The sequence below is a fragment of the Etheostoma spectabile genome, chromosome 10 (assembly GCF_008692095.1).
Source record: "Etheostoma spectabile isolate EspeVRDwgs_2016 chromosome 10, UIUC_Espe_1.0, whole genome shotgun sequence".
NCBI classification, from domain to species: Eukaryota; Metazoa; Chordata; class Actinopteri; order Perciformes; family Percidae; genus Etheostoma; species Etheostoma spectabile.
In genome coordinates this window covers 7,285,993-7,311,416 of record NC_045742.1, presented here as the reverse complement: position 1 = coordinate 7,311,416, position 25,424 = coordinate 7,285,993, and the positions used below count along the sequence as shown (strand labels likewise).

General features: G+C 39.7%; 1 protein-coding gene across 2 annotated transcripts in view; it reads right to left on the bottom strand.

Moving 5' to 3' along the window:
- Nucleotides 1–25,424, bottom strand: part of fstl5 (follistatin-like 5) — a 157,430-nt gene that overhangs the window by 90,045 nt on the left and 41,961 nt on the right. For both annotated transcript variants that reach the window (XM_032527709.1, XM_032527710.1), the window contains exon 4: nt 15,481–15,729. In XM_032527709.1, the coding sequence (XP_032383600.1) occupies nt 15,481–15,729 (249 nt within the window). The remainder of the gene's footprint in view (nt 1–15,480; nt 15,730–25,424) is intronic.

Below are 25,424 nucleotides of genomic sequence, written 5' to 3'. Positions count from 1 at the left end.
TCACAAGTTGTAAAGTTAGCCTCAACCAAGAAGGTTAAACTTGGCATCACAACATAGTCCTAAAGAGCCTTGCCCTCACCCAGCAGTTACCTACCTCCAGCAATATCCAACCCCCTAAGAACAACAACCTTTGACCATAAGGGGGCTAAGATAACAAGGAGGGGCTCCACCCCACTGGAGCAAGGCCAACTGCACTTAGCCTGTGAATGGAAGATGCTGGCTGACATTTGTCAACAACTCATTTTCTCCAGAGATCACTACCAACAATCTAAGGCCTGGTTCGGTGCTCTGGTCCCCTTCTCTGTGGGAAAGTCTTCAGCACCAAGTTCATTTTATCACCCTGGGAGAACTCAGGGAATGAGGGTTTCATTAGAAAACATCTACCCTATGCCAAGTTGGCTGCTAAAGCACAACATTGTGACTGGAACACTAAAGTCTGCACTGTGGAGGTAGGGTGCATACGTAGGTGGCAACATCTACCACCAATTGCACAGAGACCCAGGAATCACAAGGCCAAAGCCTGCGCTTAGCCATCAAAGCTGCGTTGGAGGCGGCGGAGAGAAGCAGCCAGTAGCTTTGCATGAATAGGCAAAACCCCTTCTGGGCACTGAAGTAGCAGACCAGGACAACATACAGAGGAGTGTTTCTGGGAGGCCAGAATTAAACTCTTCTCTTCTGTGTCAACCTTTGTCAATAAACTTCATTGTTGCATTTACCATCAGCAAGTAGACACTCTTTTGTGTGCTCTTGCACAAAGGATATTAACATTGTATTCTATGTTGTGGAAAAAGGTCCTTGGAGTACTAGTTAGCTGTTCTGCTGACCATAACGGTACGTACACACCACCGTCAACTTGAGCTTCTAAAGTTACTGGAAGTCATTCATTTTCAATAGAAGCTGGCTTCTCTCTGCTTCAAGGAGTGGCAAATCTGTCGGCATCGCGTTTTGGGTGTTTTGAGCAACCAGAGCGACTATCAGAAAGTTGAAAGTAGCTCAACTTTATGGTAATGAGCTATGACACAGGTTAGCGGCAAACACCAGCAACCAATCAGAATATAGACGTCTTTTGCGCTGGCTGATTCCAGAGAAACAAAAGATGTAAACTTTCGTTCCTGCCAAAACATTAGTTCCGAGAAAATGAAGGGAAAGTTCATAATCAGCGTTGCTGGGTTCCTATCATTTCTGATGTGACCTTGTTTGCGTAGAGGGACCAGTCAACGTTATCTGCCGGTCACATTGAGTTAACTGTCAACAGTCACCGCTGAGACCAACAAACAATAAAAATTCTGTCATTATAAATATAATTTATAAAAGGTTTCTAGTATCATTGTATTGGCCATGCAGTGGCTGCTTTTGTTTTTTCCATGATTGAACATGGAATGCTGCCACGTCAGAGCGGCCAAAGCGTCAAAAGGTCCCCTGCACTTTTTGACAAGCGCCCAGAGCGTCTTTCGAGCTCAAGTTGGCGGTGGTGTGTACACATAGTAAGAAGCTAATGACATTTACATGTAACCCAGCTAGCTTCTATGTGATCAGAAACTGGTTGTTTCTTTTACTTAGCATATCAGTGTACCTCAACCGATGATTTTATTTTGGTCCCTAGAGCAGCTCAGTCTCTGAGAATGTTTGTACTGCAGGAATAAAATTCCAGTCCACCATAAGTCTGTTTGTGGTCTAAAGGAGTATAAGAATCCATCCAGATTCATTTAGTGGTATTATATTAGAGACAATAATGGACCCAAACGCACACCCACAGTCTCCTACTTAGAGTATAAAGCAGATACTTACACTGACCGGCAGTAACAATCCCTCCTGAGTCCTGCTTTTTATCCCACAGCAGGGACAGCATTAGGTTAAAGGACTCTATAATAATCAATTTAGCCACTGGAGTCATAACTGGGAACCATAAAGGGTTTCATCACAACATTCACCTGCCAGACACTTCAGCACTGCTTTTTCTTTTCTTTTTTTGAGTTTTATGTCATCTCCAAATCCCTTATTACTTTGACATATTTTTATTAATCTTGTTTCTTTGTTGAAGTGCTTTGTGTCACCTTGGTCAGCAGTAGGGATGAGTAAAGGTCAAGTTCAGCTGAATTGCAAAGCATTTATTCTGTGTCAAAAACATTTTTCTTTCTGATGGTTTTGTCAGGAATTGGACTGTTTTCTGATGTATGGAGTAATCTGCCGTATTGGCAGGATGCTCACTCATTTCTGCTTTTGACAGACTCACAATCAAACTGATAGAAGCTGTGAGGAAAAAAGTTCCTCAACTTAATGTGCACTGCTCTGTTTGTGCTGAACATATAACTACTGCAATATCCCAATCAGGAGAAACACAGAAAGGCTATAATATTTCAGCAAACCATCAGAGGAATTTTAAAATGTTATCAATGTCTTTTGTTGAATTACATTTGCCTTTTACTGGTTTTTGGCTTCAAATTTAGCATGTCATGTTAAGTTTTGGGAGATTAATTCATAGCTTGCAAAAAAAAGTATAAAGCTTAAATATATACAGTATAGACCTACATCTGCTGTATATCTTAGGCTGCAGTTTCTCCAACAATGGAATGGCTCAGAAAGAAAGGTTTAAAGCAACTAAATTCAGTACTTTTGTAGTAACGTTTAAAATGTTTAATATGTGAAAAATAGTGTGAAAGGGGTTGCTCGAAGGGATGAACCTACAGAGAATTCTCAGATTTACTGAGCTTTATGGTTAGTATCTGCTCATTGTTTGGGGGTCTGCCCCACAGCTTTACTGTTTTACTGCTCTCGTTTTCGACCACAGGAGGCAGCTGTTTCCAAACCACTCTACACTACCTGCTCTGACAAACAAAACAGCTAACGAGCTGGTTAACAGAGTGGAGCATTTTGCAACTAAAGAGACAGATATTTTCCTCATAAGTTGGTAGAGACCAATAACAAAGCAAATATTGGACTTACATTCATCATGTGGCCACAAACGTGACTCCAAATGAATGATAATGCGGCCCTGTAACTTGCTGGATGTGTAAATGAGGAACTGTTTGCTAGAAGGTTCACAAAAAACATAATCTACCAAAGAAGACTGACAGCCTTTGACTGAAGTGATATGGTCAAAGGCTGTAGAGTAAGTGGACATTGAATGGACATTGTTTTGTCAAAAATGACCCTTCAAGTTCAGTTTCTCAGATGGTTCAGAGAAGATCCTTATAAGGTTAATGTATGGTGCCAATAACCCCTGCCTCCCAAATCAAGTTAGATGTCAGAGATAATGTTACCTTTAATTATATAACTAATACTAAGCATCATGCTAGTTTGCAACACACATTCTTACAAAAAGCAAACGATTGATAATACAATCTGAAGCACAGAAGATGAGTTTGTTTTCTTCATAATATCACACACCTCATATGTACACTAATTGTTTGGAGTGAACTTTTTTTCCCCTACATTTTTACCTTTTCTTGCTCAAAAGAGATCTACTGCTCACTATGTTACATTGTCCAGCACATGAAAATAAAACACATTTGTCACATTGCTAGGTCAGATGTGGTGCGCTATACATAGAATGATGTCAACACTTTGATATTAGAAGACACCCACAACACTGCAACCCAGTCAACCCTCTCCCCCCACACTCTCTTCTTCTCTCCATCTCTGTATCTGTGTCTTACTCACAAAACACAATGCTTTAAGCAATGTTGGCAGCTATTGTTCTTTTATTTCACGAAATTGTCTTGAGGCTTGATATTTAGGATGGAGAAAGTAGGTGGAAACAAAAGAGAAGGAGGAGGCATGGAGCGATAAAATTAAGTATTTTCAGGATAATTGCTTGCACAGGAAAATGGGGTTTAACCAATACTTTAATGGAAAGCCATCTTGTACAGACCTCTAAAATGTTTTGGAGGCCATTCACTCAAATAAATATACTTTTCAGGCAACTAAATTCAATTGGCCAATTCATCAAGAGTCTAAAGAGTTTTTTAAGGTTTTGTATAAACTTATTGAGGACAGGACAAACTGTGAGCTAAATAAATTCTTAATTTAAAGGGGAACAAAAGTAATTTTACAGACTGAAAAGGTGGGGAAAGAACAACCACTGCCAATGCCAACCTTCAGCTGCTCCAGCAGATAATATAAACCTTTAGTCCAAGCTGTGACTTTGAAACGGTGAACTTGTCACAAAAAGTTGCAGGAAAAAAACGTTGTATATATATTTAAAGGTCCCATGGCATGACCATTTCACTTCATGAGGTTTTTTAACAGTAATACGAGTTCCCCTAGCCTGCCTATGGTCTGCTTATGGTCCCAGTGGCTAGAAATGGCAATAGGTGTAAATTGAGCCCTGGGTATCCTGCTCTGCCTTTGAGAAAATGAAAGCTCAGATGGGCCAATTTAGAATCTTGCCCCTTATGAGGTCATTAGGAGCAAGGTTACTTCCCCTTTCTCTGCTTTGCCTGCCCAGAGAATTTGGCCCACCCATGAGAGAGAGAGACATCATGGCTTTCAAACGAGCAAAGTGGAAGTTGGTCAAGGCCAGAACCCCAGCCTCCATCTTGCCCCATCAGTCAGAACCAGACTCAAAGGAGGAGTCTGTTGGGCACCATAATTGGCGACTAGCAGACGTATCAGAGTAGTGAATGTAGTTAACATCCTTTATTTGTTCATGTTGTCTGTTGCAGTGGCTGACACGGCTCTGCACTGACAATTCAGTTCCGCACTGGAGGTTTCCATTTTTTCTCTCAGCTTTTGCACAGCTTTCAAACCAACCAGATCTAGTTTGCCTGCTGTACATTTGAATCTCAGATTTTAAAGGGACTTAAGACATTTTCCCCTTCTGTAGAGATATATGAAATCTCCTCTGTAGTGACAAGTCAGAAAAGTCAAGGTCAGAAGTTTTAATGGGACATAAACTAATAAAAACACATGTTTGAGTGGAGGAAATATTTAAATATTGTTTTATCTATGGGTCTAGCTCTTGTGAATGCTCATCAATTAAATTATTCTGCACTGTCAACCTCCTGTTCAACACTACAGGGGGGAGGAACATCAAACGTTTGTAATTGGCTAATTTGTCATATGATTGTTCGGGATCTGTGGCCTAGTCCTCTACACACGCCTCTGATGGAATAATTGGATATTTTAGGCACATAATGAACATGCAAATGAATATAGGATGCTTTAAAGCTGAGCAAGCTATAGATAAACCCATCGATCAAAGACACCAGTTCCTAAGTGTACAAACCTGCAGCGGTTTTCATGTTGTCGTCATTGGATTGAACTACACAAAAAAAGTCCAATAAAAGTACCAATTAGTTTGATTCTAAATCTAAATAGAGTTGCTGCTTCTGTAGGAGTAAGATGTGAAATGTAGAATATTTCATAAAATGTAATTAAAGATATCATTTCTGATTGAACTCTGGCAGTTTGTTATACTGTAGGTCCAACAAAAGTCCATTCAAACATTTCAAAATGAACATGCTCATGTTTTAATATCAAAGCCAAGCGTGTCCTTCAAATCAATAAAGCACAACATTTTTATGTAATATTTATGATTTTCTTGTGGTTATCTTTGAAAACATCTCTTGAAACGCAATTGCAATTCAAAAATGAATGCTAAAATTGATTCAGTTAGTTTAAGAAAAAAAGTTATCTCTCCACCCACACTTTTTTTTTTTTCTTTTATGCTCAATTTCTTGCCAATATTCAGGTTACTGTTACAGTTCTACCTGACACAGACATCCCTCTTTAACGTTCTTGAATTGTTTATTTATAGAGCTTATGTGAGATTGTATTTTGGGCTCAATGAGTCTAAGAATGGTGGTAATGGATAATAGAGTAGATGCTATTTAGTTAAGTATGTTTTTCTTGCATTTAAAGTGAGTTATGGTTATTTCATTCTCTCAATTCCTCTGAGTCATGCTTGTAATAAAGGACTCTAAACAAACTGAAATACCCTCCCGATCTCACACACAATAAAGCAAAGCACAATTGCCTAAATAATCTTTTTTTTTTGGTATGCTACAAAGCAGCTGGTGCTAATTGGTCTTATAAATAGGCTAAACCAAGCCTCAGGTGTCTAGACTGAGTACTACTGAGGAACACATACAGAAAAGTTAGGGAGGCACACAACTCATAAATGCACATTAAATAAATTAGAAGTCTTCCTGTATTAAAATCCTCAAGGGTTCCTTTTTTGCTAAAAGAGTACAATGATACGTATTAAGATACACATGAAGAGATAGGGGTACTGGGACAAATTTAATCAAAACCGTATAATAACTTATACATGGTGTGCATTCAACCCAAGCCTATGGAGACCCACCTCCTATTTATTTAATTTCTGTTAGTTTATCAGGATATTAGCCAATATACTTCATGTATATCTGTGATGGCTGTGAACACAAACCACAAGAATACGAGACGAATGTGAGAACACAGGCAATGGATAATGCTGTAATGATCACGTTCTGTACATTAAGAGAAACTTGACATACTCTGAAAAGAATAAAACGAAGATAAATTAAGCAAATGAAATGCTTCAAGTTATCACACTGTACAATTGAGCTTCCACATATGATGTGGGTAAAGTAAGGAGCTTATAACATAGTAGTGTAGTAGTGTGATTTAGTCAGTCTGGGTGTTGTTGTTTGAAGTAGATGTTAAAAAATAAATAAATTGCAAGCCTCATAGTAATGGGTGTAAAATTTTCTGAGTAGAAACTCTCTGAACAAGTCATGTAGGTGTTATCAATGTGTCATCAATGCTGCTCTTTAAGTTCTGCGAGTGGAAATTATTTTATGAAAGGAAACTACATACACACAACAGATAGAAAAAAAGGAAATAAATGAACACTGAAAACAAGATCGAGAGGAGAGGCATTTAGGCGAGATGAGATTGAAATCACATTAGAGGAACTACTGGCAGTAAAGCCCATCACGTTTCGTAGATTCAAGGGAAGGGCATGCTGACAACTATGGATCAAAATAAAGTATGGGAGGACATCGGCAATGTCCAGAGTCCTACACATCTCTTCATCACAGTGCTGTGCAGTCATCGTGATGGCTTTGCTGCAAATCATTGCTTTATAGTTGATGATGCCTTTACATAAGAGGAAGGGAAGACGAGAGTGACAGATTGCCAGGTAGAAACAACAAGGAGTGGGAATTATCTCATTCAAAATCTTGGTGTCACAACAGATAGTACATATATCGTGTTTGAAACAACCAGGGACAAAACAGAGCAACAAGGTTTTGGTGAAGGTTTAGTTTATGTTTACATTATTTTCCCCCATTTCCCTTCTCTAATTGTATTTTTTCAGACTAACGGATGCATTGCTATTTTTTAATCATGTGTGGACCCTTTTCAATTATCTCTTGTATCTCTTTTCATCATAGAGCATCAGTGGGCGTGATGAACATTTTAGAAATGGAAAAAGAAAAAAAAACGCATTCTGTAGGCGTCTCTGCTTCTTGAGATGCTCTTAACCTTTTATGAGGAGGCAGCAGTTAATTTTACGATACTCTCTCTAATGTCTTTTTGAGAACATATTTAGTTGAGATGTCTTTTGCAAATACCTTGCAAATGTAAGAAGTGTAATTGGTTTCCAATTGCATTTACTGCAAGTGTTTGGACTGTGAGAAGAAGCTTACAAACACTAGGATAATATCCTCCCCACTGACCCCAGCCTGTGTGTTGGGTTCAGACTCATGTCCTTTTTGCCGTGGAGTGACAGTGCTAACCATAAAGAAACAGCCAGTGGCAGCCAGTATTAAAGGGTCTGACAATCAGTTTATGAGTGACAGCAGGTGCCAACTCTGTGTTTTAAATTTCAGGGTATGTCTATACTTTCACATTTGGATCATGGTCTTGTGAATCCCATGGGTAAACAGGCCTTTAACATTAAGTAGGAGAGCAACTGGGAAGCTTTAATTTACTGTTGCTACTGAAGGTATCAGCTCGTTACTCACTTCTGACAGGACCTGCCATATAAACCTATAACCAATGACTTAACAGCTAATTTTGGTGACATGTTGCAGCTTCAGTGTTATGTCACTTTGACAAGAGTCAGGGTTGCTAATAAACAAACTGAACCTGCAGCCTTTAAAATTAGACCACTGTAGCTGCTTATCCTTGTCATACAGCACAGGGGACAGCAGCTCCAGGCCATGTCCTTCAGTAAATATTAACTGTCCTCGCCGTCTTTTGTGACTTTTGCCCTCGTTTTCCGTTTGAAACCCCACTATACAGTAGATTCCCATATATCTTGTACATCTCAACCCAGGATTGCAGGTTTCAGTGATCTTTCCTTTTGATGAATAACAAAATGCAAGACATACACATCTGAGTGGCTGTGGAGGCCTGGGTAGAACACTGGAAATACTTTAACACAAGGTTAGTGTGAAATATACAGTGAGTGCCTTTACATGGAAAAACAATGAAATTGCAGTTTCAAATGTGTACAAGTGGGTTTTGATTAACCTTGACAAAACATTCAACCTAAGTTCATGTGTATTATTAGTTATTCACTTTCCTTTCCCAGTGTATGTTTTATAGAATACTGCGAGAGCAGATATTCCTGCAAGCAGAGACAAAGAGTGATGAGACCATTGTGCTTTGAAATTTCCCTGACCATATCAGTTTTCAACAAATTGGCCAGCGCCACTCCCTACAGCTATGTCATACATCTACACTGTTTTTCTACTGCATTTGTCTTCATTCAGCTATAATAAGGGAGGCTAATGGTGCCATGTTTTAGTGATATGACTACCATTAGCAGATGCCTGTGTCAGAGAAAAAAAGGTGGAGAAATCAATGAAAAAAGCAACATATTTTTTTACATTTTAATGCCACAGGGCTTATTATAGAAGGGTGTGTTCTGTTCCTTAAGGTTTTGCAATGATCAGGTTTTGTGAAACATCAATTTGTCCACCAGAAAGAGACATATGTATGCTCAGTGGCATTGCTCCAGACAAGAGACCTTTCCGGTGTCTCCTATTAAAATATGGCAAAGTGAGTCATGGTGGCACCACTCATTAATGTAATTCCATTGCTTTCATTCAAGTGCCATGGACCTGGTCTTTACATGTATCTATTTCCAGCATAATGTCAAACATGAATTTTCTTTCTGACAATTGAAAATGGAACAATGATGGCATTGAGTTTATGCAAGCTGAATATATTCAAGGCTTAGGATATGTTGCTGTCTAAGCAACTTTATCTCACAGGTAATGGCTTCTTTGCCCTTATGTTTTCTTTTTCTTGACTGCGATAAGGCTGTTCTCACAAATATGAATTTTCAGAGAAACAACCACACAAAAATATGCCATCAAATATGCTTGTTTTTTTTATGTTGTCAATTTACATGCACTTTGCACAGCCTCTGTAGTGCTTGTGTGTGTGGTTCTTCATAGTTACAAAAAAACAATCTGATCCAGCATTAACTGATCTGATTCAAAGGGGATGATCTCATAATCTTGATAGATTGAACTGGAAAATTAATCTCCTCTGCCCAGAGTACTGCCAAATTCAACATGAACATTTAGCCCGTTGCCACAGCCTTGAGCCTGTACGACCAAAACAATAATAATATGTCCATAAAAAATAATTTGATATGAATCTCCAAGATAAGCATTTTTTTAGCTAAATTAATAAGTCAGCTACTATTTATAAACAAGCTTTATTTGTGTGTTGATCTTAGGTAAATCAAATGGTGGATGTAATTTTGGTGGAAAACGCACCTTTAAATTGACAAATCTGATCATAATGTACAAGGACTCTTAACGTCAGAGTTGATCGGCACCAAGATCCTGCCAATGACAGTGGTTTGGACGCCCTTGCAAACTTAATGATCCACAGGTCTGGATTTTAATGAGGAGCTTGTTCTTTGGCACTGCTGTTGATGACAATGCCAGTTCTCGCACAGAGGTCGCAGCATTAATGGCGCCACAGAGTCATTAAAAGAGAGCAAGAATGCACAGGAGGTTCAGAAGCCCTTTACTGTACACAAGCTGTACTCACTGGAAAGCCTCCGATGGGGAAAGACTCAGACACATGGCATAAGTAGAGGGTCTCTAGAGGCTGGAAGCTATGATGCTTCATGAACATGTTTTTCTTGGCAGAGCCCAGGAGAGTTGCTACTGAGATGCCAGGGAGGCAGTAAACAACAAAAGCACAGTAGTTCAACAAGCTTTACTTTTATAGACATAACCTAATTACATACGTTCATTATAGCTGTGTGGCATATGTACCTGGTTTTGTGCAAAATTGAAAATGTAGCTGTGCTGTACAGCAGTAACAACACGAAGATAAAAAAATAAAAGGCAACTCAAAAAGTAAGTTCTGACACATTCTATACACACCATGTACTGATTACTAAATACACACAATGTTTTATGTGAATACATAAAGTCTGCAGGCCATTATACTTTATACGGGTATAATGTACTGTAATCTAACACTATTCTATCAGTTCATCTCAATGTTGAAATAAAGCCTGGGTAAAGCTCTGATCCGTGTCCCAACATCATGATGCAATAGTAAGGGAAATGATGCAGTGCAACCACACAGTAAGTAGTAAATACAAAATTGAGAAGCTCTAGCACAGAAGGTTCATTGGGAGCCAAATGTCGAAAATGAAGGTTTTTTAAATGTATGAGCTCCCAGATAATTGGATGTGGTGAATGCACTGAAACCCCTTGCTTGATGTGCTGCAACCTTAGCCCTGATTGTCTCCACTTGTGGCAATTGCTTGTTGCTGAGATTGCTCGATTTTACAGTATGCAAACTTTTCCCTTCACAGATTGGACAGGCTTTTGTGCACCACTAAATTTTCAATCAGATCCAATCCCGGCTAAGTTCCTATGCAGTGCAAGGGGTAAATGGTGGGTCATATGCTCTCCACAGTGCTAATGAGAAGCTTTAGTCAACACATGTCAACGCTGTCAATTTTTATCCTGTCTTCCATTGCTGATATGAGGCACAGAGAAGATATGGCAGACAAGGCCTGTCCATTTCCAACATACACCCATCCATTTCCAACATACACCCTTCCAACTGGGACCAGACCCACTAATAGCTCAGGTTCTTTGCATATGGGTGTCAGTTCAAAGGCAATCATTTCCAACGGCTCCAACTTTAAGCTGGCCCAGGGGACTAATTGTCTGTCTATCACATTAATTTGAAGCAGAATCTTTTCAGTGATCATGAGATGCCCTGGACTTGTCTGCTGATGATATGTGGTCTTATTAATACATCAATGAGACATTAGAATACAACAGATAATGGTACAATCTCACAGTTTCTGTTAAAGAATAAACTAATGGCACTGCAACATCATATTCTACTGTAGCACTGTGCTACTCTATCACTTCACTGACAAAATAGTGTGTTTAATGTATATGCTAAATTGCTAGCAATATCATACAGTGCAAATCCACTATCTAAACATACAGATTGTGAAACGTGTTTTGGCATATTATTGATGTATGTTTTCAGAATGATTGCAGTGGAGGAGGCTCTCTGTTTAATCAGCGGTAGTGTGGTAGACTATTTTAGATCTGCTGATCTGAACACATACGGGCCAAAAATAGATGATCTGCACATCCATAATCAAAACTAGGTTTGGCCTGATTGTTTGGCCGCTGAATGTGGTGTGGTGTGAATGTGACTTATAAATGATGGAAATATACCATGTGTGGCCAGCTGATCAACATTTCATTTGCTTCTGCATATCTGACAACAAGGAAAGTATGAGCTGTAATCTGTGGCAGTCAGCAGAGCCTTAGTGACACCAGCATGTCATCCATCTGGCATTGACAGTTCATTTATGACACTGTGTACTGAATTTGACTGCCTATGGTCATAGATCACAACCAGTTTACTGGACAAGGGAAATACCTTATGCTGCTGTAATGAAAAGCTTTCTATGCAGTTGCCGCAACAACAAATGATCAACTTTATTTTAGCCAATACCGATCCATTAAATTATGCCCAGATCAGTCCCAATACCAATCCATTGGATCCTCTTGGGACATTTCTACACAAAGTACGACTGAATGGAAATGTCAGAATAAAGTATTGGACAAATTAAAAATTGACCGGATGCTGGCACTATGCAAGTTCAAGGGATAACCAAAGTTACCAATCATCATGAGGAGAACATCAATGTTTATACCAAATTCAATGGCAATTCATTCAATAGTTGTCATATTTGATGCACAAAAAAAGTAAACCACATGGTGGCGCTAGAGGGAATGTAAAAGGGATAATCAAACTCAATAGGCTTTATTCTTTCAGGACCATGAATGTCTGTACAAAGTTTCATGGCTATTCATCCAATAGTTGTTGAGACATTTACATCGGAACCAAAGTAGTGGACCGACTGACCAACATTACCATTCCTTGGGCCAGCTGCTAGCGTGCTAGAAAGCCATCACTGCTTCTTGGACCATGACCGGGCTTTCTACCAACTTGAATTGAGATATGTTCAGTAGATATCCTGGTGACTAACACAGACTAATAGATAGAGGCAAGAATTGGATCCAACTAATGGTAACTAATATTAAACTGAGAAAAAATCATTATTATGCTGTTACAATGAGTAAATATCTCCATATTGGTAGGTAAATTAAATCCATTACCTAGAGGACAAAACATCAAGTGACACAGTTAACATGCCATTGAGGGCACATTTCATTTTTCCCACTATTTACCCCAGAATCATTATTACATCTGGGTTTGGTTGTAAGCTCTATTACATTTGCTCAATTATCCATTTCCTCTGATTGCCACGGTGCCTTTTGTAGTAGCAACAATGAACAAATCCTCTGTGGCTGTGTAATACTAAGGTAATCCCTCTTTTTTATTGTGTAAATATTTAAAACTGTAAACAGAATTTTTATAATTTACACTTTTATTTTTAAATATTTCAAATTGCGGAGAAGAAAGCATTTTGTTTAGCAGAGATTACTAATCGCTCTAACAGGTTTCCCTGTCCTCTCCCTGGAGCTCTCATCCAATGAGAAATTGATTACATATCAGTCACAGTAAAAAGAAAGCCCATCTGGACTGAGTAAGGGAGGAGATGAGAGAAGAAAAGAGGGCTTGTTTTTTTATTCCTTCTTTTGGCTCCTGTTGATCTGATATTGATCGCCTGACATTGGTCAAATATCCCACTCTGCATTGCGGATAGAGGCTGATTGGGTGTAGAGGGGGTGGGTGGGGGATGTAGTTTGACAGGACAGGGCACATAAAAGAGGCTGATTAGGACTGTCACCCAGCAGGGATGTGTCACTGTTCTGACTGACTTTTTCTGTGATTGGGATAAATCAAATGCTTTGATTGTTAGCATTGGCTTACCTACACTGTTTCTGCAAAGGGTGATCTTATTGTATGCTAAGTCATGAGGCTGCTGTCTTAAGATGGTTTGTATGTAGCCTTTTGTATAGCATAGTGTAGGGAATTGCTGTAAATCCTTGCACATGTTTCCTTCCTGCAGTGAGGCTTTGTTTATCTCTAAATTGAAGAGTTCAGTGCCAAAATGTATACTTGGTGAGACAGATGTGCTGTTCATTTTTGTTTTGGCTTACAATCCGAAGATGTTTCCCCCAAAACCTTCAGTAAGGGCGACCGCAGAGAGTTTCATCAGCAACAATAAATAGATCCAAAGCTATTCCCAGTCTCGTATGAAGTTACTTTAAGCTAAGAAACCCTGACGAATGAATGCAGAGACTCAGTCAATCGTTCATGAATATTATGAATATGCTGTAGTGTGCAACTATCCCCTTTTGCCCTGAACAGAACAGAGGTGCAGAGTGTCAGGAGCTCTTACTTCACTGATGTCTAGCTTTACAAAAGGGAGAGTAGCCTTGTTTCCAGGGACTCAGAATAATCGGTGTGTTTATACAATCAATGGTAGAGAGCAGTCAACCTTCTCTGGGGAAATATGAACAATACAGCACTACCACCTGCTCCTGCCGCTACACCGATCTGAGCATTTCAAAAAAAGCTATGACGGTTTGAGGTGCGTTTTGTTATTTATGTTGCATTTGCTATGCAATGTTATAAAAAAAACTGTATTTGTGAGTATTACATGTCTTTGGTTCTACAATGTCTTTGGTGTTTTCAACACAAGATGTTCTGTTACACTGCTCTGTGCTCTTATGTTATTTGATGTACTGTATGTGCTCGTATTTTGACACTAACTATCAAGGTTTGCAGTACAACATGCATCTACTTCAGTTTGGTAATTGTTTTGCATACAACATTAAACATATCCCCGGAATTGTCATACTGGTTTTCATGTTTTTCCTGCATAATATTCCCACATAGCTTCACCAACTTCATTATTTTCTCTATGATGAGATGAAAATGCAGATGCTAGAGTGGATCTCCTTTCACAGTACAGTTGTACTAACGGGAACCATGGATTTTTATAAGATTTTGCATTACAGTTCATTTTTAGGAGTAGGAAAAGACTTTAGGTTATCGTTTGTTTTTACATCTGCCATCACGTTAAAATTATAGTTAACTGTTTCAGGAAATATGCTTGTTTTCTTTCTGGGGAAATCTTTTATGAGAAGTGTGACACCACACCTAAAATAACTAAATCAATCTACCAACATCTCTAAAAATATCCCTAATAACCATGTTATATCTTGTTTTTCCAGTAAAATTGACAATTCACTGGTTTGCAGTGGGTCAACTGTCTGACTATTACTACGCTGCTGACAGTAACTTCCTGGAAATTCCTGCTGGTTGCCAGGCAGGCAGATTTTTTAACCTTCAGGCTTAGCCAGGCTAGCTACTTCCAGTATTTATGCTAAGCTAAGAAAAACAGCTTCTGGCTGTAGCATCATAACGGACCAATATTAGAGTTGCAAAAGGGCAATATTCCATTGACCCTAAAGTAAATTCAACAAAAGCTGCTCAATACCAAAACCAGTCCCATATTGTGAGTGCAATTTCTGCAAAATGAGAAAACTCTACAAAATAGTGATCCATTTCTTTGTCTACTTTATTTACTGTTTGTGTGGGGAGCTTAATATTTATCTTCACTGGAGTGTTGAATTATTTTCAATAAGCCATTCAGGTCTATGGTTGGAACTTTTTTGAACCTACATACACTGTAAAGTAAAAATACATGCCTTTGGGTGAAAGTATCCCTGACCTCAAAGCCACTATGTTGTGTAGGTCATTTTCCTTTATTGGTGAAGTTGTCTAATCAGAAACAGCTTTCAGCAAGTACACTAAATGTGAAGGAATTGCATTTAGGGATACTTTTGCAGAAACTTGCTTCAAATCTACGTACTGAATTAAGTTTTTATCTAAGTACCATTATTGCCTCTGATAGCAGGAAGCAAACTTGATTAAATCAAATCCCTCAGGTTACAAGGCCAACATGATCTCACCCACACTGCAAAGGGTACAATGCAAGATATACAGTATCCACTGGATCACACACATCCTCCATTAGAGAAAGGTCACATGAGCTCCTACCTTTGTAGAAGCACTCCTCACTGTGCATGATGGTAATCCTGTGTCCTCTGAGACAGGAGGCCCGGTGGAGCTCGCAATGGTTCTGGTACAGCTTCCCATCTGAACCACACACAGGTTTATAGTGCGGTTTACAGTGATCCAAGCACTTACACTCCCCTTGGCCAGTCTCATGGTTGGCCACACAGTGACGTCCCAGGCCACAGTATTTGTGTTCACATGGACTTGGATAGCCATTGTGTCCCATAAAACCTGAGAAAAACACAGAAAGAAAAAAAATTAACATTTTTCTCTGACCACAACAGGGATCTTTGTGGATCTACCAGAACAGATGGAAAGTCTGGCTTTAAGCTCTTGTTACAGTTTGGATCTCATTTAGGCAGTTTCAGTCCCCTTGATCCTCAGGGAATTCCCATCAATACCGGATGGTTTCTCTAAAGTCACAAAATGTTAGTCAAATCCATAAATTATGCAAGTCAAGTTCACTAAAAGCACTCATAGTGGGAGTGATTAAAAGTCACTTCAACACAGATATCACCGAAAATGCAATGCAAAGGCAAACTCTCCTGTTTTGTCATTTGATATTTGCATGTGCAGTGGCATCACTGCAAATATGTCATAATAATCTAAGTACATTTTAATCATATCATAATAATAATCACTTTTATTAACTATGAGAGAGAAATATATTTTTTATTTTAATTTATAAAAAACTATTGATCCCCTATCGGGAAATATCAAGATGTTGATTAGACAGCATGATTATTGCACAGGTGTGTCTTAGGTTGACCACAATAAAAAAGGCCACTCTAAAATGTGCAGTTTTAATCACACAGCACAATGCCACAGATGTTGCAAGTTTTGAGCGAGCGTGCAATTGGCATTCTGACTGCAGGAATGTCCACCAGAGCTGTTGCCCGTGAATTGAATGTTTATTTCTCTATCATAAGCTATCTCCAAAGGCGTTTCAGAGAATTTGGCAGTGCATTCAACCGGCCTCACAACCGCAGACCACTTGTAACCACACCAGCCCAGGACCTCCAAATCCAGCATCTTCACCTCCAAGATTGTCTGAGACCAGACACCCGGACAGCTGCTGCAACAATCGGTTTGCATAACCAAAGAATTTCAGCACAAACTGTCAGAAACCGTCTCAGGGAAGCTCATCTGCATGCTCGTTGCGCATCGGGGTCTCAACCTGACTGCAGTTTGTCAATGTAACCTATCTGAGTGGGCTCATGCTTACATTTACTGGTGTCTGGCACTTTGGGTGTTCTTTTCACGGATGAATCACGGTTTTCACTGTCCAGGGCAGATGGCGGACAGTATGGCATTGTGTGGGTGAGCAGTTTGCTGATATCAACGTTGTGGATTGAGCTGCCCATGGTGGCGGTGGGGTTAGGGTATGGACAGGCCAATGTTTTGGACAGCGAACATAGATGCATTTTATTGATGGCATTTTGTGTGCGAAGAGATACCGGGACTAGATCCTGAGGCCCATTGTTGTGCCTTTCATCCACGACCATCACCTCATGTTGAAGCATGATAATGCATAGCCCCATGTTGCAAGGATCTGTACACAATTCCTGGAAGCTGAAAACATCCCAGTTCTTGCATGGCCTGCATACTCACCAGACATGTCACCCATTGAGCATGTTTGGGATGCTCTGGATACAACAGCGTGTTCCAGGTCCTGCCAATATCCTGCAACTTTGCACAGCCATTGAAGAAGAGTGGGACCAGCAGGCCACAATCAACAACCTGATCAACTCTATGCCAAGGAGATATGTTGCACTGTGTGAGGCAAATGATGGTCACACCAGGGACAGTAAACATTTTAGAGTGGCCTTTTATTGTGGCCAGCCTAAGGAACACCTGTGCAATAATCATGCTGTCTAATCAGCATCTTGATATGCCACACCTGTGAGGTGGATGGATTTTCTCGTTAAAGAAGAAGTGCTCACTAACACAGATTTGTGAAAAGAATTTGATAGAATTTGAAATAGACCTTTTGTGTACATAGAAAAAGTCTTAGATATTTGAGTTCATCTCATGGAAAATGGGGGCAAAAACAAAAATGTTGCGTTATAATTTTGTTTCAGTGTATGTTCCATCTATGTGAGCATGTAAAGCTGTCTCATTCGGGCAAGGAAACCCTCTCCAAATGCACTCCATTCACATACAGGCTTTGTCATTTTAAGGGCTATTCTAAAATCAGTTAGTAGTGAGGAGAGTGCTCTTCTTAAACTTCTAACAAGTGTGCAACAGTACCACTTAATGGTAGCACACGCCAAAAAAACAGAAAGAAATGTAAAATTCTGTGTCGCTACACCATCAAATATAATATAATATAACCTTGCCTCTTTTCCCATTCATCTTTATGGTGGGTTTAGGTTTCAAGGCATGGAGTATGTCTACAGGGGCTAGTGTATCCCACAGTTTACCTGTCTATCAACCCACAGTGAATGGGGGTTGATGATTTGGGTTGCAGGGAACAATACTTTCTTTCACTAAGGGACCCTAAAAAATAATTTAGGCTAAAACATTCATAGTATTCATTTGATCCAAGGGCTGAGTGTTTGAAATGAAAATAAAAGCAAAATGAAATGAGGGGAAAGCGTCCTTGACCCTTATTCCCAGCCTGTTTCTGGGGCGCGTTCTAAAGCAGACTCTAAACACTAAAGGTTTCCCTCTGGTTTCCCTATGGAGATTAGTTCACCAGCAGGAAAAACAGGCGTAAATTTGCAATAGTTGCTACCACATATGTGCATGCATTCATGCGTTAATGCATTCACATCCACACAACCTTCACAAACACTTGACCTCCATGCAAAGGTTCAGCCTCTTTGGGCGAGAACTGTGGCCAAAGGGTGGGGGAATTTTGTGGATCGGCCAACATTTAGAGCGAGCAAAAGAGCTGCAGGTCTCAGCTAAAAAAGGATCAGAACAGAACCAAAAATTGCATCTTATGGTATTTCAGCAGCAGTTGTAAAAGTACACATATCCATAAAAAACTAGGATATACTGCAGGATTGTGAGGATGAGTTCATTCACAAAAGGGTTTATGAGAACAATATTTTTTTATAAGGAAATAAATAGCGGGATTTTCTCTAAGAACAGGATTCTTTTCGGTCTGCCATTTCAACCTGTACGAACACTAATAAGTCTTGACAGGCAACATATCAGTCTGTACAGTAACCTATGAACCACATCAGATATATTGGCTTTCTAATAGCAGCTTGCTCACTCTTAGATTGCCCTTTGGAATAGTCCTTAAGGGATTGTGGACGGATATGATGAAAAAAGAAGAAAAAAAACTCAACTGTTAGAGCGAATGCTTTTCAAGGCTGCACTGATATGTAAAGTTATAAACATAAGGGACAACTGGCAATGAGTACACAGAAAATGATTATATGGTTGTCCACAGCTCATTCTACTTATGAAAAGATCACTATATTCATAAGTGTTATTGTACTGCCCTTCAAGAAAAGTAATAAGATTACAATAACAAATTATTTCTCAGCATTTCCTTTTCTATCACATGACAAGCAAATAATTTTGATGACTGCAATGGAAGCTGAAATGTCCACTACTCACTCCAGCACAGTATTGATGAATGAATAATCTGAGTATGCAGCACCACAGCATCACAAAACTTTCTCATGAATTATTTTTTAATGAACACAATATCAATCAAATAACACGCCTTTTGCATATCAAGTAAGCAACATATGTTTTATCATTATGGAAGGATTAAGCAGAGGAGACAAGCCTAGAAAAAGACATGGTTTAACAGTAAAAAAATAAGATAATTTTGCTATTGTGGCTTGCCTTGAATCTCTAACACCAGCAAAGACATTTCCCACTATTAGTTATATTTAAATGTTATGACCATGTCCAAAGCCTTACTCTGAATCCAAAGTCTAAAAAAGATATATACATTTATATACAACATTTAGAATGCTTTTTAGCCTTTGTTGGGCAATTCATTTTTGTTTAGGACATGAACATTTACTATATGACTGAGTTACACCTGTGTCCATCTAAAAAGCTATGCTATGCTTCCTGCCCAGCCCCAAATGGCAGAAAGACAAAGTTAGGGACTAGCTGTTGAAGAACATAACGCATTGAGCCATACTCAGATATATTTCTCCTGGGTTGGTGACGACAAAAAAGGAGCGGAGCTTACATTTATCAGATGGCCAGAAACATGACTCCATGACAGAATAATAATGTTGCTTTGTGTATACTCAACGTTTAGTAGGCAACTGTTGGAAAGATGTTAACCATAAAAGGTTAATTTCCATTCTGCCAATATAAAGTAGCCAACATTAGCAACCTGTGCCAATCACACCACTGAATCTAACTTGTATTTCAAGCTGTGTTGGGCAGTAGCAGTACCATATCAACTATTTAGAGTTGCAGTTTCTGAATCAAATAGCTTTTAAGTAGCTCAGCTCTTTTACTGATCAAGTAATGTTAGTGCAGTAGTGTCCACACAAGTTACATTTCCCTCAGCATTCTGAAGCTCAAGCACAGCGGAGCTTTCTGCTGCAAATAAAACTGCAGAGGATCTCTGACGCCACCGCCAAACACGGACTAGTCATGTATATGGATGTATAAAACAGCTCCAATGTGGTAAACTACTTTTGTCATGTTGCTGTAGCTTCACAAGCTATATTTATTTGGGGGTTAACGTTAGCTTTAGTGTATATAGCTATGTTAACGTAAATATCAGTAAATATTCAACGTTTTCATTTGTTTTCCCTCCCATATCCATTCCTGGAAGCTCAAGCAAGGTTATTGTTTTGTGGGAACTCAAAGCATGTTATGACAGAATGATTGTGGTCTTCACTGTAGCTCATCACAATACATGTGTAGGGACCAAAATGTTGCCAGAGAACGTTCCTTTAAAAAATATCAGCAATCCAAATTAGGTCCACATTATGGTCATGCAACACAGGGTTTCACTGCAGTAGATAAGATGATCCTGAACTGTAAAACTGTCATGGAAAAAAGAAAAATAACTTAACTGAGGCGCATACAGGCTGGCATCCACAAACTTTACTCTCACATTGCACACACTGTACTTCACTGACCAATAAATATTGACTAGAGAGTGGTGCTTCATTTCATTAATTACGATCACTGATGAATTTGGCTTTGAGCTGAATGGTCTCCTGAAATACAAAATCAAAGGAAAACCAAGATGAACACCCAGTGTTTACAGTTACGGCTAAGCAAATGGTTATAGCAATGCATTAGAGTAATGGCTTTGCTTCTTAGCTCACATGCATCACACATTGTGAAGATAGTATCAGTGTCTGCTATAAAAACCATATTCAAAACGGTGAACAGTTTCTTTTTTTACAGAGCGTGGTATAATTATGAAACCAGCTAAAAGCCACATATATGCAGAGGTTTGTTTTTCAAGTGAAAGTTAATGCAATCACAAGAGACTTTAAAGGAAACGCATTCTACTTTTCCATATTTTCTCTCATATCTATGATGTTACAATGTCAGATTTTCATGTTAAAGGTGGCAAGAGCTTCAAAAAATGAGGTAAATGTGTTTGAGAGAAATCTCTGTGAGCAAAAACCTCAGATTTCCCGATGTTCTGACACTCCGTTTTCAGCTTTTTTTTCTAGTCTCTGCTCAGTGGGTTCCTATGATTGGTCCAGGCAGTATTTATTTCAGAAGATTTTATCTGCGATATTTGCCATTAGAAAGTGCTACTTTATACTATTACAATCCACAACTAACTACAAGTAGCTGCATGCTGAAACATGTCAGGTTGTGTAGTTTTTTGGTTTAGAAGCCTTTATTGGTGATTTTTCACAGTACAAAGTCCTGCTATATACGTTGCATATGTTGCAGTCAGTCTCAACAACAGTGGAGATTCCAACAGCAGGGATTCCATAGACAGTTAAGGAAGTGGACCAACAGATCCCGTTGTTCTGGACGTTAACATTAGTAATTAAACCTAAACAGCTAATTGTCCAAAATGTTTGCGTGCTTTTCTAGACAATACGGTGATTTGTCGAATATGTGACGGTAAGTCGCGTGGTTATGACACAATTGTTAGCCTTGTTTTACAAAAATGTCTGCTACGGAGCCATAACGTGAGACACAAGGTAATGGAGCCTTTCATACATTGTTGTGTTTCTTTGGAAATAAACAACGGACAAACAGAGTCTTGAAACGCTTCAGATATAAAGTTATTTGCTGTCAAAGTGGCGCCAAAATGAATGGCGGTCAATGGGATGCTAACTGCAGGTGGTGGCTTGTAGCATTAAAATGGCGCAATGTGAGCTACGCTTAGAGAGGTGAGGCTTACCCCCTTGGAGATTCCGGAGACTTACAGACATACTGAAACGCACTGACCAATCAGAGCAGACTGGGCGTTTTTCGGGAGGGGGGCTTAAAAAAGTGTTATTTGAACAAACACAATGTTATTTTAAACATGTTCTAATGGAATCCCAAAGTACAAGTATGAACCTTTAAACACTGTATAATAGATATCCTTCAAAAAAACACATAATTTTGAAGCTTTTTGTCATTTTTTCTTGACATTTTTCTGTTGAGAGCTAAGCAGCTTTCAAAATGTGTTGAATGAATATCTGAGCTAAGTTTTAGCAGTTGTAATAGTAAACAAAGAAACCAACTTAAAGTGTTGAGCCTCATTCACATCCCTAACATCTCCCCACACACAGTCCTGCATTATCCTCCATCCGTCACAGAGGGTTTAGATGAGATACGAGTGTGTACACTGTGACCTGATTGGAGCCAGTCAATTTGCTAGTTTATTAAATCCCTGCGGTGGCCTGGCATAATGATTATTTAGTGAATTTGTGTCGCACAGCCAGGCATCCTCTGCCACCAGCAGGGTCAGCGAAGGGCACAGTCATTTGTTATCAGTATGCACATCCAACAGTCTGGTCATCAGCTGACATCAGAGACAAATGAGGAGTCGTGCAGCCATTCATTTATTGATGACCTATTACTCCTCCGAGCGTGGACAGAAATACATGATGCTCAGTGTTGTGAACCAGAGGGTTGTTATGTGAATTTGGAACTGTAACTGTGCACTAAGCAGCCATCAGGAGCATAGATAATAGTTTGGCTGGGTTGTTTCTACTGCTCTGCTTATAGGCTACTATTACAGGAAATTGCACTATGATATATTCTAGTATGATGAGTTGTAATACAATATGGTATACGAGATATGATGCAGGATGTGATGTCAGTTGAGTTTTTAATTGTTACCTACTAAGAAAGTGAAAACTGCTAGTAAATTTGCACCTGGATGGCGGTGGCGGCACTGTGAGAATCACATTTTTTGATTTCTCCATTTCATTCACACCATCCAGCCGCTGCTATTAGGTGAAAACTGCGGGTGATGGGTGTCGGTGCGTCCTAGTCTCCTGGATCATTGACTACCTGACAGACAACCACAGTTCGTTCGCCTGGACCGTGTTCTGTCTGATGTGGTGAGTGGTACGGGGCCCGCAGGGGACTGTGCTGTCCCTTTCCTGTTTACCTTATACCATCAGACTTTCAGTACAACTCGGAGTCATGTCACCACAGAGTTTTCTGATGACTCTGCAGTTGTTGTGTTAAGGGATGGACAGGAGGGAGAGTACAGGGCACTGGTGGGTGACTTTGTGGAGTGGTCTGGTAAGAACTGCCTGCTGCTGAACTAGATAAGACCAGAGAGATGGTGATCGACTTCAGAGAAGGAACGGCTCCGCAGCCCCTTTGCATCTGGGAAGTGACGTGGACTGGTGGAGGAGTACAGATACCTGGGTGTCAACATCGACAGCAGGCTGAACTGGAGATCAACAGCACTGCTGTTTACAAGAAGGGATGAGCAACTCTATTTCCTGAGGAAGTGAGATCCTTTAACGTGTGCAGCAGATGTTGGAGATCTTCTACCATTCTGTTGTGGCCAGCGCTCTGTTCTCCTCCGTCACTGCTGGGGCAGCAGCATCGAGCCAGCGATAAAAACAGACTGAACAAACTGATCAGGAAGGCTGGCTCCGTGATCGCTGCAAACTGGACACATTTAAGCTGTGGTGGAGAGGAGGTCGCTGAACAAACTGTTATCTATCATGGATAACCCTGACCATCCTCTCCACCCCACACTGGTCCAACAGAGGAGCACTTCTCTAAGAGGCTCCGACACTTCGATGCCGCACGGACCGCTACAGGAAATCATTCATTCCCAAACAATAACACTTTTTAACTCGTCATCACTGGGTGGTAGATGAGACTTTTGGACACCACACTACTGCACTAATGCAACCTGGACATTTGGTTTATTTAAATTTACATTTTAGCATATTATTAAGCAGTTGCACATTTTTGTTCCCCCATCCTGTACATATTCAAATATTTGTTCTTTTTACTTTATTCGTATTATTATTTCATGTTATATGTATGTATGTATTTTTCAAGTATTTCATTTACACTTATATTTGTGCTTTGTGACTGATTTTTTGCTGCTGTTCCACAGGAATTTCCCATTTTTCTTGGGATCAATAACATCTATCACTATCTATCTATCTTCTAAACAAAGTTTTGATCCAGACTGCAGCATATCTAAAATACTGCAGCAACACAAGATTAAAAAGAAAACTGGAAAGTCTTTTTCGTAAATTGAAACATATATAATTGTACCAAGCTTGCAGTGTATTCCCTAGGATTTTTTTTCCAGCAGCGGTGCTGAAATTCATGCGTTTGTGGGCTTTAGACACATGTTGTACACGGTTGTAGATGTTGAATTATGTTTAATAAAATGCTAGGCAAGACTTCTTGCCTCTCCTCCTCCTCCTGTCTACCTCTTTCACCTCCATACTTCTGTCTCACCTGTACTACGACTACTTTGTAAATCTATAACACTGTTTGATCAAAGGTTTTGGGGGGTTTTTGATGCTAAGAACATTGGTCTGAAGTATCTCACTAAAAATACAGCAGGCATAAAATACGCCTTGCACATGTAAAATGTTAACCTTTAGTCAGAGCTTGTAGGAAACACCAAGGTACCGTCACATGTGACTTCAGTACATCACTTGAAGGGCATCGTCCTTTAAACATGGCATGCATAATAAGGTGAATACTGTGTTAAAAGATGACACACGTACTTGGACATGGCTGACATATCAGATTGGCATTGTTGATAGAGGAAAGCCTTGCTATCAAAGCTAAAGACTGAGGAAAAAACACGTAGCCATATTTAATAGAAACTGCTCTTTACACACGTGCAACAACCTGCTCTCTTTAAGCCATTAGAGCTTTTCAGCGTCCCTGGTGCTCATGCTGAATTTAAATGCTCAAAACCACTTGCTATGTGCCTCAATGTTTATATCACATTCACTCTTGGACATTCATCTCTTTTTCAACAAAATGTAGTGCATCTCCTAGTCCTAGCATGGCTTTTTCTTCTTCTCTTCCTAAAGTAAGAAGGTTTGCCTAGTACACATCTGATGTTTTCCATTACAGCAGCTCAGAGTCCTGAGGGAGAGACTCGAGCGAGGTAAACAACAGTCAAAGGCTCTAAGCTCATGCAGCGTGTCGAGTTAAGCTGGCCCACAAGTAGAGATGCAGCGGTTAACCAATTTCACTATTAACCGCGCTTTAAAACGTCATGGTTAATTAATCATAAAGGCTCCACTATGAGTGTTAACTGACTGCCAGTTCGGTGTAGCAGTGGGTGCAGTTCTTATTAAACCTCCTTGACAACGTAAACATGTGTGTGTGTGTGCACACGCGGCACATCAGACGTCGGTGCGATCACCGCAAGTGTTGACCGTCAAAGTGACAGTGGCTCTCCGGGGTGGGATAACTTACTGCTGCAATTAATTTTCTTTGTGGTCAAATGTTTTTTATTCAACACACAACATAGACACAACCAGGAGCATGTTATAGGTAACAAAACATGCTTGCAA